The sequence below is a fragment of the Tachyglossus aculeatus genome, chromosome 11 (genome assembly GCF_015852505.1).
Source record: "Tachyglossus aculeatus isolate mTacAcu1 chromosome 11, mTacAcu1.pri, whole genome shotgun sequence".
Taxonomy (NCBI): Eukaryota; Metazoa; Chordata; class Mammalia; order Monotremata; family Tachyglossidae; genus Tachyglossus; species Tachyglossus aculeatus.
This window is the reverse complement of record NC_052076.1, coordinates 60,201,235-60,213,977: the sequence shown is the minus strand read 5'-3', so window position 1 is coordinate 60,213,977 and position 12,743 is coordinate 60,201,235. Positions and strand designations below refer to the sequence as shown.

General features: G+C 45.0%; 2 protein-coding genes across 4 annotated transcripts in view; both read left to right on the top strand.

The window, feature by feature from the left end:
- The window catches only part of GPATCH1 (G-patch domain containing 1), a 40,565-nt gene extending 36,304 nt beyond the window's left edge, over positions 1–4,261 (top strand). For all 3 annotated transcript variants that reach the window (XM_038754031.1, XM_038754032.1, XM_038754033.1), the window contains 2 exons: positions 1,462–1,610; positions 4,001–4,261. In XM_038754031.1, coding sequence (XP_038609959.1) covers positions 1,462–1,610; positions 4,001–4,031 — 180 coding nt within the window. In that variant the 3' untranslated portion in view covers positions 4,032–4,261. The remainder of the gene's footprint in view (positions 1–1,461; positions 1,611–4,000) is intronic.
- Positions 4,262–6,233: 1,972 nt separating this feature from the next.
- The window catches only part of WDR88 (WD repeat domain 88), a 32,981-nt gene continuing 26,471 nt past the window's right edge, over positions 6,234–12,743 (top strand). Inside the window, exons 1-3 of the mRNA XM_038754340.1 lie at positions 6,234–6,434; positions 8,337–8,447; positions 11,637–11,725. Of these exons, the coding sequence (XP_038610268.1) occupies positions 6,234–6,434; positions 8,337–8,447; positions 11,637–11,725 (401 nt within the window). The remainder of the gene's footprint in view (positions 6,435–8,336; positions 8,448–11,636; positions 11,726–12,743) is intronic.

Genomic DNA, 12,743 nt, shown 5'->3' with positions numbered 1-12,743 from the left:
TTGGTTAAACTTTATGGCTGGACCAAAACACTAATCTGATAAGATTTTTTTTTTTGGCCTGTCCATATGGAAAAGGTTATTTTTTGTTGATGGTGTGTTCCCTGATCTGTGAATATAGATGTGCTGAAGGGTATCAATCAGTAGTACTTATTGAGTATTTACTGTATGTAGAGAATTGTATATGAAAGACCATTCTTTTGTTGGAGCTGGGCATTGATAGAGTCTGAGAAAAGCTCTGGTGCACACATCTTGACTCTAAATTAATGTTTTTATGAATCTGAACATGTCTTACCTACGTTGGACTTTTTACAAATTGTCAGTCTCTTCGATCCAGAGGAAAGTGAAATCTCTCACTGCTTTGTTTTTCCTTTGGATGTACGTGGTCATTTGGTCTGGTGCATAAGTTATGGAAAATAAAGTATCAGTATTGGCTTGGAGGAGGCTAGAATAAATTCAGTTTTCTGCAACTAGAATTTAAAGAGGTAAAAAGAAACAAAGCAGTTAAGAAAATTGTTTGAATGAGGTCATCAGTGGGTTGGGTTTTTTTTCAGTGCTTACTGTGTGCAGAGCACTGTACTAAGCTCTTAGAATAGTAAAATGCAACAGAATTGGCAGACACGTTCCCTGTCCACAATTAGCTTACAGTCTAGAGGAATGGGTTGAGTCTCCTTGCAGTACAAGCTCATAATAGACGGTGAAGTCTGCTAATTCTGTTGTATTGTACTCTCCCAAACGCATAGTACAGTGCTCTGCACATAGTAAGCACTAAACAGATACCATTGATTGATTGGAGGAAAGAAAAGGAACAAATCATCCTATCAAACTGATCTTAAAGTAAGGTCATTTCTTTTATATTTCTTTCAGTCCTCCATGTTGCTTTATTCTTGGCATAAGGAAAGTGCCATTTCTCTAGCTGTGCACAACTCTGGAGTTTAGCAGCACAGAACCCATCACCATCATCATCATCAATCATATTTATTGAGCACTTACTATGTGCAGAGTACTGTACTAAGTGCTTGGGAAGTACAAATTGGCAACATATAGAGACAGTCCCTAGTGGGCTCACAGTCTAAAAAGGGGAGACAGAGAACAAAACCACCAAACAGAAATGAGGACAGTCTAGTTAATGAAAGATGACACACGCCACTATGGATATATCATTTGCGCCGAGTCTGCAGAACCGTGTCCCAAATATTTTTCTTGTTTGCTTGGTTTCTGCTATTCAGAGAACCTGCCTCAGAGTTTGAAGGTTGTGCAGCTGGGCTATGTAATTACAATTGTGACTGTTCTGCTTCAACTTATACTACAGTTCATTTTGAAGTGTCTTCATTTTTGTTCCAAACTCAGCTGCCTTTTGTCCCTACTTTTATATCCCAATTTACCTCAACTCTTTATACTGAAAATAAGAGAAACATTCAACGAAAAGAATTTTGGCAACGCTTTTTTTTTTTTCTTTCACAGAAAAAGAAACACAGGAAACACAAACACAAAGGCAAGCACAAGAATAAAAAATCAGAGAAGAGCAGTAGTTCAGAGACCGACAGCAGTGACAGCAGTCAAAGTGATGTAGAGGAGATCACAGATATATCACCCCAGGAACTGCTAAGGAGGTATGAGTTTTTGAGATCATTTTACTCTTAACTGCTGCAGGTTCATTGGCATTGTGATTTGCTTGTTTATGGGATAATTAATAAGTCTGGGATTCGCTAAGCTTTAAGCATTCCTTTGTACCCGTTAAGACCTAGTTTGTCAGGCTGCCCAGAGTAAGATCAGGTAAACAGGTATCTTTGCTGGCAGTAGGCAAGTGATGGGCCCTTGCAGTTCCCAGTAAATGGTAAAAGGAGGTTTGACATGGAGTAGGAAAGATAAATGTAAATGCCGTATTGTGCATATTGCTTCCTCCCTGCTTCACACGGTAGCGGGCACTGCTGAAAGATAAAGGAATGAAACATTAAACCTCTTTTAAAAGACCTCCTTTAGTGCTGTCTTCCAGAGGCAGAGCTAGAGAATGAAGAAGATCCCTATTTCTGATATGGGTAACTTGCCTCTTGGTACATCCAGAATCCCTTTCACGAACATGAATGCCCCATTGCTTGCCTGCTGACTTGAAATTGGCAGGGCTGGCAGCCTACTTTGCAGAATCTTGTACGTGGCCCTGCCCTGCTGACACCGAGACGGAGTCAGCAGGACCAGCCAGTGGAGACGGAAATGAGCTTGGGTCATATGCTTGTCTAAAATGCATCTGACTCTAAATGTTCCGATTCAGCTGCCGACCATCATAGTAATCGTCTGACATACAGCTTTTAAGACCACTTTTAAGAAATTAAATTGAATTTTAAGAAATTAAGACCACTGAGCATATTTTATCAGTAGCTCACTGCAGTCAAAACTTAGGTAAAACCACGAAAGTGTAAATATGTTCAAACAGTTTATGAATTCATCTTGGGTCTGACAAAGTTGTTCCTGTTAATTGATCTCCCACTTCTCCAATCCTCTATTCCAAAGGCCTTTCAAAGAAATGGTATGAATGAAAATAGGTACTGACCTTTTTGGTGTCTCCTCCTGCCTTCAAGACATCGGGATCATCGTCATCATCAATCATATTTATTGAGCGCTTACTATGTGCAGAGCACTGTACTAAGCGCTTGGGAAGTACAAATTGGCAACATATAGAGACAGCCCCTACCCAACAGTGGGCTCACAGTCTAAAAAGTGGGCTCACAGTCTAAGAAGTGGGCTCACAGTCTAAAGTGGGCTCACAGTCTACTGTGGGCTCACAGTAGACATCTGGATGTCTACCCGCCATCTAAAACTCAATATGTCCAAGACTGAACTCCTTATCTTCCCTCCCAAACCCTGCCCTCTCCCATCACTGTTGATGGCACTACCATCCTTCCCGTCTCACAAGCCCGCAACCTTGGTGTCATCCTCGACTCTGCTCTTGTTCACCCCTCACATCCAATCCGTCACCAGAAACTGCCGGTCTCACCTCCGCAACATCGCCAAGATCCGCCCTTTCCCCTCCATCCAAACCCGCTACCCTGCTGATTCAATCTCTCGTCCCATCCCGACTGGATTACTGCATCAGCCTCCTCTCTGATCTCCCATCCTCCTGTCTCTCCCCACTTCAATCCATACTTCATGCTGCTGCCCGGATCATCTTTGTGCAGAAGCGCTCTGGGCATGTTATTCCCCTCCTCAAAAATCTCCAGTGGCCACCAATCAACCTACGCATCAGGCAAAAACTCACTCTCGGCTTCAAGTCTCTCCATCACCTCGCCCCCTCCTACCTCACTTCCCTTCTTTCCTTCTACAGTCGAGCATGCACTCTCCGCTCCTCTGCCGCTAACCTCCTCACCATGCCTCGTTCTCACCCGTCCCGCTGCCGACCCCCGGCCCACGTCCTCCCCCTGGCCTGGAATGCCCTCCCCCCCGCACATCCGCCAAGCTAGCTCTCTTCCTTCCTTCCTTCAAAGCCCTACTGAGAGCTCACCTCCTCCAGGAGGCCTTCCCAGACTGAGCCTCCTCCTTCCTCTCCCCCTCCCCATCCCCCCCACCCTACCTCCTTCCCCTCCCCACAGCGCCTGTATATATGTTTGTACAGATTTATTACTCTATTTTACCTGTACATATTTACCATTCTATTTATTTTATTTTGTTAATATGTTTTGTTTTGTTGTCTGTCTCCCCCTTCTAGACTGTGAGCCCGCTGTTGGGTAGGGACCGTCTTTCTATGTTGCCAACTTGTACTTCCCAAGCGCTTAATACAGTGCTCTGCATACCATAAGTGCTCAATAAATACAATTGATTGAATGAATGAATGTGATTATGTCCAATGAGGAAAGGAGAGGGTGAAGATGGGAACGTTTTAGAGTAAAACTTGAACTTTAAGGTGTTTATTTTGATGCTTCATTTCAACTAGGAAAAAGTGGTGATGTTCTTGCTGAAGTGTTTTGATCTTCTAACCATTCCTAATTCTGTTCAAACCCTTTTTTTCCAGGCTGAAAAATCTTCCAATAACGAAGAAGTGACTTATTCGTCAATTCTGATTGTCCAGTTTTTTACCTGAAGTCTTGATCTCCTCCGTGACGGTAGATCGGAAATTGTATAGTTAATATCCCATACAAATTGAATTTGTTTGAAAGCTTAAGTTTAAACAGAATTTGAGCTATTTATGGTTTAAGATACATGACCCAGAAAGTTGTGTAAACTAATATGGATTTTGACAAGTTGCAATATCAAATGAATAAACCGAGGATATGCATTTTAAATTGTGGGCCTTGGTATATTTGAGAGCAGTCTATATTATACGTTTTATTTTTGGACTCTTTAAAGCGGCAGACGTTGAAGCATGTGTGTGTATATGACGTGTCCAATCAGTGGTATTTATATTGAGCACTTACTGTATGTGCAGAGTACTGTATTAAGTGCTTGGGAAAGTAAGTAAAACAGGAACCCTGTGATCCCTGTCCACAAGGAGTTTACGGTCTACAAGAATCACTGATATTGAAATTGACTCGTTCCGTTAGTTGGCAGTAAAACATGTAGGTTCATTACAAAGAAAATGAAAAGAATGGGATTTTCCTATAGGGCTGCTTATTTTTTCCAATTTTAAGAGTTCTGTCTGACATCTTAAGGAGTATAGCAGATGGAATTCTAATTGAACATTAATCAAGTGGAATTATAGTGACACTAAAAAACTCAACTGAGAAGATTTCATTTGTACTGCAGGTGTCAGGGTTGATTGTTTAGTGATGTCTCCAAAATAAGGACATATATATATTTTTCTATATGTAACTGCTTTACATCTCCCCCAGTGCTTAGGACAGTGCTTGGCACATAGTAAGCGCTTAACAACTACCATCATCCAAAGCAATGTGGCTCAGTGGAAAGAGCCCAGGCTTGGGATTCGGAGGTTGTGGGTTCTAATCCCGTCTCCACCCCTTGTCATGGGTGACTTTGGGCCAGTCACTTCAGTTATCTGGGCCTCAGTGACCTCATCTGAAAAATGGGGAAGACTGTGAGCCCCGCGTGGGACAACCTGATCCCCTTGTAACCTCCCCAGCGCTTAGAACACTGCTTTGCCCATGAGAAGCAGTGTGGCTCAATGGAAAGAACCCAGGCTTGGGAGTCAGAGGTCATGGGTTCTAATCCTGGCTCTGCCACCTGTCAGCTGTGTGACTTTGGGCAAGTCACCTCACTTCTCTGGGCCTCAGTTCCCTCATCTGTCAAATGGGGACTAAGACTGTGAGCCCCACGTGGGACAACCCTATTCATTCAATCATATTTATTGAGTGCTTACTGTGTGATGATGATGGTATTTGTTAAGCGCTTACTATGTGCAAAGCACTGTTCTAAGTGCTGGGTGCAGTACGCTGTACTAAGTGCTTGGGAAGTCCAAGTTGGCAACATAGAGAGACAGTCCCTACCCAACAGTGGGCTCACAGTCTAGAAGGGGGAGACGGACAACAAAACAAAACATATCAACAAAATAAAATAAATATGCACAAATAAAATAAAGAGTAATAAATACGTACAAACACATATACAGGTGCTGTGGGGAGGGGGAGAGGAAGGAGGCCTGATGACCTTTATCTCCCCCAGTGCTTAGAACAGTGCTTGGCACATAGTAAGCGCATAACTAATACTGTCATTATCATTATAATAATAATAATGGCATTTATTAAGCGCTTACTATGCGCCAAGCACCGTTCTAAGCGCTGGGGAGTTTACAGTGTGATCAGGTTGTCCCATGGCGGGGGGCTCACAGTCTCAATCCCCATTTTCCAGATGAGGGAACTGAGGCCCAGAGAAGTGAAGTGACTGGCCCAGAGTCCCACAGCTGACAGTTGACGGAGCTGGGGTTTGAACCCATGATCTCTGACTCCAAAGCCCGGGTTCTTTCCACTGGGCCACGCTCCTTCTCTATTATTATTATTATTATATTATATTGTCTGTTATTATTATTATTAGGGGCCCAGCCCGGGGCTGAGGGAAGCGGGCGCCCCCCCCCGGCCCCCTCTGCTCCCCCCCCCACCTTCTCCCTTCCGCGCGCAGGCGCCGTGGACGGGCGGATGACGTCAGCCGGGTCCCCGGGCGGAGCGGGGGTATCGTGGGCGCCGCGGGCACCCGTAGCTGCCCGCCGGCCTGGAGCGGGCCGGTGACGTCACCCGAAGCCCCGGGCGGGGCGGGGGGGTGTCGGTCGTCGCGGGCCCCCGTAGCTGGCGGTGGGCATGGAGCGGGCGGGCCCGCCGAGCGGCGGCCGTTGGGAGCGGCGGCCCGGAGCGCCGGGACCCGGGGATCCCGGGGGCCCCGGGGACCCCGGGGACCCCGCGTCGGTGCGGGACGCCTCCCGGCAGCGGCCCCCGGCGGCGGGGGCGGCGGGAACGGGGGCGGCCCGCCTCCCCCCAGCCCACCGCGGAAAGGCGGACAGGGTCACGTGACGTCACCCCGGCGGGGCGCGGGGCGGGGGCGGGGGGCGGTGTGTCGCGGCCGTTGGCCTCCCTCCCTCCCTCCCCGGGACCACTTGGGAGGGCGCCCTGTCCTCAGTCGGTCGGCATCATGGAGCGCTTACCGTGGGCCAACCACTGTACTAAGCGCCTACCTTCTTCCCTTCTCCCCCTCCCATCCCCCCAACTCCCAGTCCCCCCCACTCTCCTTTCCTCTCCCATTCCCCCCTCTCATTTCTTCCTTCTCCTATTCTCTCCTCTCCCATTTCTTCCCTCTCCTATCCTCTCCCATTCCCCCCTCCTATTTCTTCTCTTATTCTCTCCTCTCCCATTTCTTCCCTCTCCTATTCTCTCCCCTCACATTCCCCCCCTCACATTCCCCCCCTCCCATTCTCTCCTCTCCCATTTCTTCCCTCTCCCATTCCCCTTCTCCCATTCTCTCCTCTCCCATTTCTTCCCTCTCCCATTCCCCCTCTCCTATGCTCTCTTCTCCCATTCCCCCCTCCCATTTCTTCCTTCTCTTATTCTCTCCTCTCCCATTTTTCCTCTCCCATTTCTTCCCTCTCCTATTCTCTCCTCTCCTGTTCCCTCCTCCTCTCACATTCCTCCCTCCCATTCTCTCCTCTCCCATTTCTTCCCTCTCCCATTTCTTCCCTCTCCTATCCTCTCCCATTCCCCCCTCCCATTTCTTCCCTCTCCCATTCCCCCCTCCCATTTCTTCCTTCTCCCATTCCCCCTCTCCTATTCTCTCTTCTCCCATTCCCCCTCTCCCATTTCTTCCTTCTCTTATTCTCTCCTCTCCCATTCTCCCTCTCCCATTTCTTCCCTCTCCCATTCTCTCCTCTCCCATTTCTTCCCTCTCCTATTCTCTCCTCTCCCATTCCCTCTCCCATTTCTTCCTTCTCTTATTCTCTCCTCTCCCATTTCTTCCCTCTCCTGTTCTCTCCTCTCCTGTTCCTTCCTCTCACATTCCCCCCCATTCTCTCCTCTCCCATCACTCCTCTCCCATTCCCCCCTCCCATTTCTCCCCTTTCCCATTTCTCCCTTCTTCCACTCCCACCTCCCTCTCCCTCACATTCTCCCTCTCCTCCTCTCCTTTTTTCCCTCTCCCTCTCCCCTCTAGCTTTGTACTCCCCCCTAAACCATGGGCTTTGAAGAAGTGCTCAACCGAAGCCCCGCACTTCATCTGGGAGCAGGCCGAGGGTGGGAATGAGCAGCACTTCCCTCCCCATTGAGACTGAGACTGTGAGCCCCACATGGGACAGGGACTGTGTCCAACTCGATTGGCTTTTATCCACCCCAGCGCTTAGTACAGTGCCTGGCACATAGCGCTTAACAAATACCATCATCATTATTATTGTTATTATGGTGGCCCAAAGGTCTGGATTAATGAAGGATACCCTGCAGCTCTCTTCTACCAACCAATACAAAATACCACAACCCTTGTTCTGGCAGCTTTTGTTCCAACCTTTTCCAATTTATTTCCACACTTTATTGAACCACAAAGCATATGTTATCTAGATTTCCACTCCTTATTGAACCACAAAGCACGTTACCTAGATTTCCACTGTGGGGCAGAGAGTAGGTGAAAAAGAGCCACGTGTGGCTCCCAAGCTACTATTTGCTCCCCCCCGCAATTTCACCAAAGCAATTTTTTCCGTTAACAAAAAAAGGCACCAAAGATTCTTGCCGGACATTCACTTATTTGAATTCTAGTTGTTAGATTACCCAAACTAACGTCTGGTGTTCAGATAATGGGATTTTTGCCGAATTTGCCCGTGTAGGTGCAACTTAGTGTATTTTTATGCTCCCCCGGTGGCTCAACATGTCAACCCGTTGGAGAATACTTTCACTGCACAAGTAACATGTGTTTCTATTCCCTTTCAGATCCCCTTTAAAATTTTAAAAGGACACAAACATGTTGTGAGCTCCTGCCATTTCTGCTTTGAAGATAAAAAAATTCTCTCTAGCTCCTTCGATCAAACTGTGAAACTGTGGGTATGTTGGGCGAAACGTAAGAGAGTGAATCGAATCTACTGATGACCGAGGGCAAAGTACATTTGTGAACATGAAGTTTAGGAATAGTTTAATATTCATTAATTCCATAAGTTAAAAGTTTATATACACGTTTCTACAGGTGGTGTAAAGCCCAGTTGGGAACGAGGCCCCAGGAGGCATTCATTCATTCAGTGGTATTTACTGAGGGCTACTGCGTGCAGAGCACTGTACTAAGCACTTCTGAAGGCACAATAAAACAATAAGCAGACACTTCCCCACCCACAATGAGCTTACAGTCTAGAGGGGGAGATAAACATTAATATAAATAAATCAATTACAGATGGGTACCTAGTGCTGCAGGGCTGGGAAGGGGGATGAATAAAGGGAGCAAGTCAGGGTGACACAGAAGGGAGTGGGAGAAGAAAAGGAGGACTTAGCCAGGGAAGGCCTCTTGGAAATGTGCCTTCCATAAGGCTTGAAAAGGGGGAGAGTAATTATCTGTTGGGTTTGAGGAGGAAAGGCGTTCCAGGCCAGAGGCAGGACGTGGGTGAATGGTCGTCCATGAGATGAGATCGAGAAAAAGGGAGAAGGTTGGCATTAGAGAAGCCAAGTGTGCGGGCTGGGTTGTAGTAAGAGCGTAAGGGAAGGTGAGGTAGGAGGGGGCAAGAAGCCAATGGTGAGGAGTATTTGTTCGATGCAGAGTCGGATGGGCAACCACTGAAGTTTTTTGAGGAGTGGGGAAACATGCCTTAAACATTTCTGTAGAAAAATGATCTGGGCAGCAGACTGAAATATGGACTGGAGTAGGGAGAGACAGGAGGCTGGGAGGTCAGCAAGGAAGGATGAAGTAAAGGGACCCCACGTGTGTGGCCTGTGAGGCAACGTGGTTGTCCGGCAGAGTGGGAGGCCAAGGATGCGCTGATGCTGCTGGTGTCCTTTCCCAGGCAGGGAAGAGAGGAAGGGTGAGCTGTGGTTTCTAGATGTTTTCAAGTGAGCCCCAACACCCCTTCCTATCGGGCCTGGTCTTGAATAACATGCAGAGAGCTGAGCTCCTGTTTGTTGGGCAGTTGGCACCACCTAATTATGGGCCAAATTGATACCGTGGATTCATTCATTCAGTCACATTTATTGAGCACTCTCTGTGTGGCTATACCATTGCCAATCTGTACTATGTAAAATTGTCAGGAAAACGTTTTTGAGAGTCAGTAATTTTTTTCATATTATTTGTAAAGATAATTCCCGGCATTTGCTAACCCTGGCACGTACCCCAGTTGACAGAGGGGGACTGGAAAGCAGGTACCATTGGGTTGGTCTGCGCAGAATAGACGCTCAACGTAGAGTACTAATTAGCTGATCGACTGATTAATGAATGCTTGCTGGCACATGAGGAAGCCCAGATCCCGTCCTGCCGACTGGAAGTACCGTGTTCCGGGACTGAGTGGAAGAAGGATGTTTTCGAGGAGTGCCCTGCCCCTACCAGAGGGCTACAAGAGTCCCTCACTGCCGATCTCTGGGCTCAGCACTGTTGAGGAACCTGACTCACTGCTACTACCTCACATCTGCCCCTTCCCCTCTCTGCCTCACGCGGTTTTATAACAGGTTCAGACCCAGGAATCAAAACTCCCAGGAACTTTTCTCTTGAAAAGAAGCAGTGGTCTTGTCATTGAAATTCACATTTTCAGATAGTATTCTAGAAGTCAAAGTATTCTTTGTATCAAAGTATCTCCTCCAGGAGGCCTTCCCAGACTGAGCCCTTTCCTTCCTCTCCCCCACGTCCCCCTCTCCATCCCCCCCATCTTACCTCCTTCCCTTCCCCACAGCACCTGTATATATGTATATATGTTTGTACATATTTATTACTCTATTTATTTATTTATTTATTTATTTATTTTACTTGTACATAGCTATTCTATTTATTTTATTTTGTTAGTATGTTTGGTTTTGTTCTCTGTCTCCCCCTTTTAGACTGTGAGCCCAATGTTGGGTAGGGACTGTCTCTATATGTTGCCAATTTGTACTTCCCAAGCGCTTAGTACAGTGCTCTGCACATAGCGCTCAATAAATACGATTGATGATGATCTCAATGGGGGGCAAGAAACATGAGGAAAATTATTGACTGTAGGGTCCTTGTGGGCAGGGATCATGTCGATCGCCTGTATTTGTACATTCCCAAGGGCTTAGTACAGTGTTCTGTACACAGCTTTCAATATATACTATGATTGATCTGTATTTGAGAACTTTTTCTCCAACTGTAAGCGTTGGGCAGTTCGCTGAACTTCTGTATTGCCTCGTTTCCTGTTTTAAAATAGGGATTGAGATTTTGAACTAAAATAGGTTGTACAATGGCCAGTTAAAAGTATGTCCATTCCATTTTATTTCAAACGAATAAAAATGAACAGTTCCTTATCGTGACTTTCACAACCAAACATACAGTATTCTCCATAAAATTTAGCATCACTGTCTACTTTGGGACAATATCTCTTTTGTCACCAGACAACACACCAGTCATTTTGAAGTAAATCTACTGTTGCATCAGAAGAAAGATTATTTTGAAAAATAGAAGCAACAGATAAGAAACAGGGTTCGGACTGCCAGAAAAATTGAGTAAGGTTTTATTGGCTCCCTAGTTTTACTCCCGCAAGGTCACATCTTTATTTTATTTTACCATTTTAGTAGTATTTTTAATAATAATAACAATAATAATGGCATTTATTAAGCTCTTACTATGTGCAAAGCACTGTTCTAAGCGCTGGGGAGGTTACAAGGTGATCAGGTTGTGCCACAGGGGGCTCACAGTCTTAATCCCCTTTTTCCGGATGAGGGAACTGAGGCCCAGAGAAGTTAAGTGACTTGCCCAAAGTCACACAGCTGACAATTGGCAGAGCTGGGATTTGAACCCCTGACCTCTGACTCCAAAGCCTGGGCTCTTTCCTACTGAGCCACGCTGCTTCTCTTTTTCTGTACTGATGGCTGATTTTTTCCTTTAGTTTCTTTCTTGCACTTGATATACGCATAAAAATTCCTTGGCTTTTTTCAAGTGAAGTACATACCCTTCCTTTCATCTGCTAGATTGGCACCAGCTATATTTATTAAAAAATAAAAACATAAGTTCTCATGTTTGATATGCTGCATTCTTTCTTTTTACAACCTCAATAACGTGCTTATTGATTGTCTCTTGATCTATTTAAGGATGCTGCTACAGGTGTTAATATTCATGATTTTGAAGAAAAACATACAGCGCCTATTTCAGAGTGCAGTGTGTCAGCAGATAGCAGAAGGTGACCGTTCACTTACATTTTATAGGTCAATAAGGAATAGAAATTGAAATTGCTTTAATGACTCATTAATGACATTCATTTCTACAACAAATTATCTCTTAAAAATATATGTATGCACAGAATACAATTGTATTATGTAACATTAATAAACATGATGTATCACATTTATTATTATAATCAATTATTGTTATTATTATAATTCCTCACCTGTAAAGGAAAGCTGTTTATTGTGGTTTATTTCCAAGTGATTTAAGCATGATCTAGTGGAAAAGAGAACGTGCTTGGGAGTCTGGAGATCTGAGTTTTACTCCCGACTCTATCACTTGACTGCTTTGTGACTTTGGGTAAATCACTTGACTTCTGTGAGCTTCAGTTTTCTCACCGGCAAAATGTGGATAAAACACCTGTTCTCCCTCCCTCATAGATGGTTAGCCCCATGACTGCCTTGTATCTATCCCAGTTCTTAGCACATAGTAAGTGCCAATATATACTGTCATTATTATAAAGTATCTTGCACTCATAGAGGAAGTGTCAGATATAATTCCAGGCTTGGAGTATGGTGTTTCTGATGAGTATGTTGTATCTAAGGGGTTTAGTCTCAATATCACTGATTAGATATAATTTCAGATGACAAAAATCAAGCTGGAAGCTTCAGCAAAAATCACTACCCTATTGAGCCATTCCTGCATCAGGTATATTTAGCTTGGTAACAGCGAAAACAAAAAAAATTCAAAGCAAATCTCTTAAACCACTTCCAGTAAAACATATACACATTGGAGCTGAAAGTGAAATGATCTTTGTGTGAAGTGTAGAATCCTATTTAAAAATAGGCAGCACGTTGTTTTAGAACAGAAACTATATCCCAAAAGGCTATAATGACAAAATAATTTATTTAGATTGATGGGAGATCAGAGAATGGCTTTATTGCCTTTTAGATTCATATTTTTCTAAAATGTTTTAAAAAGTCTACAATTGAGCAAATATGAAGAAAATGGCAAACAACTCTATTGAAACAGTC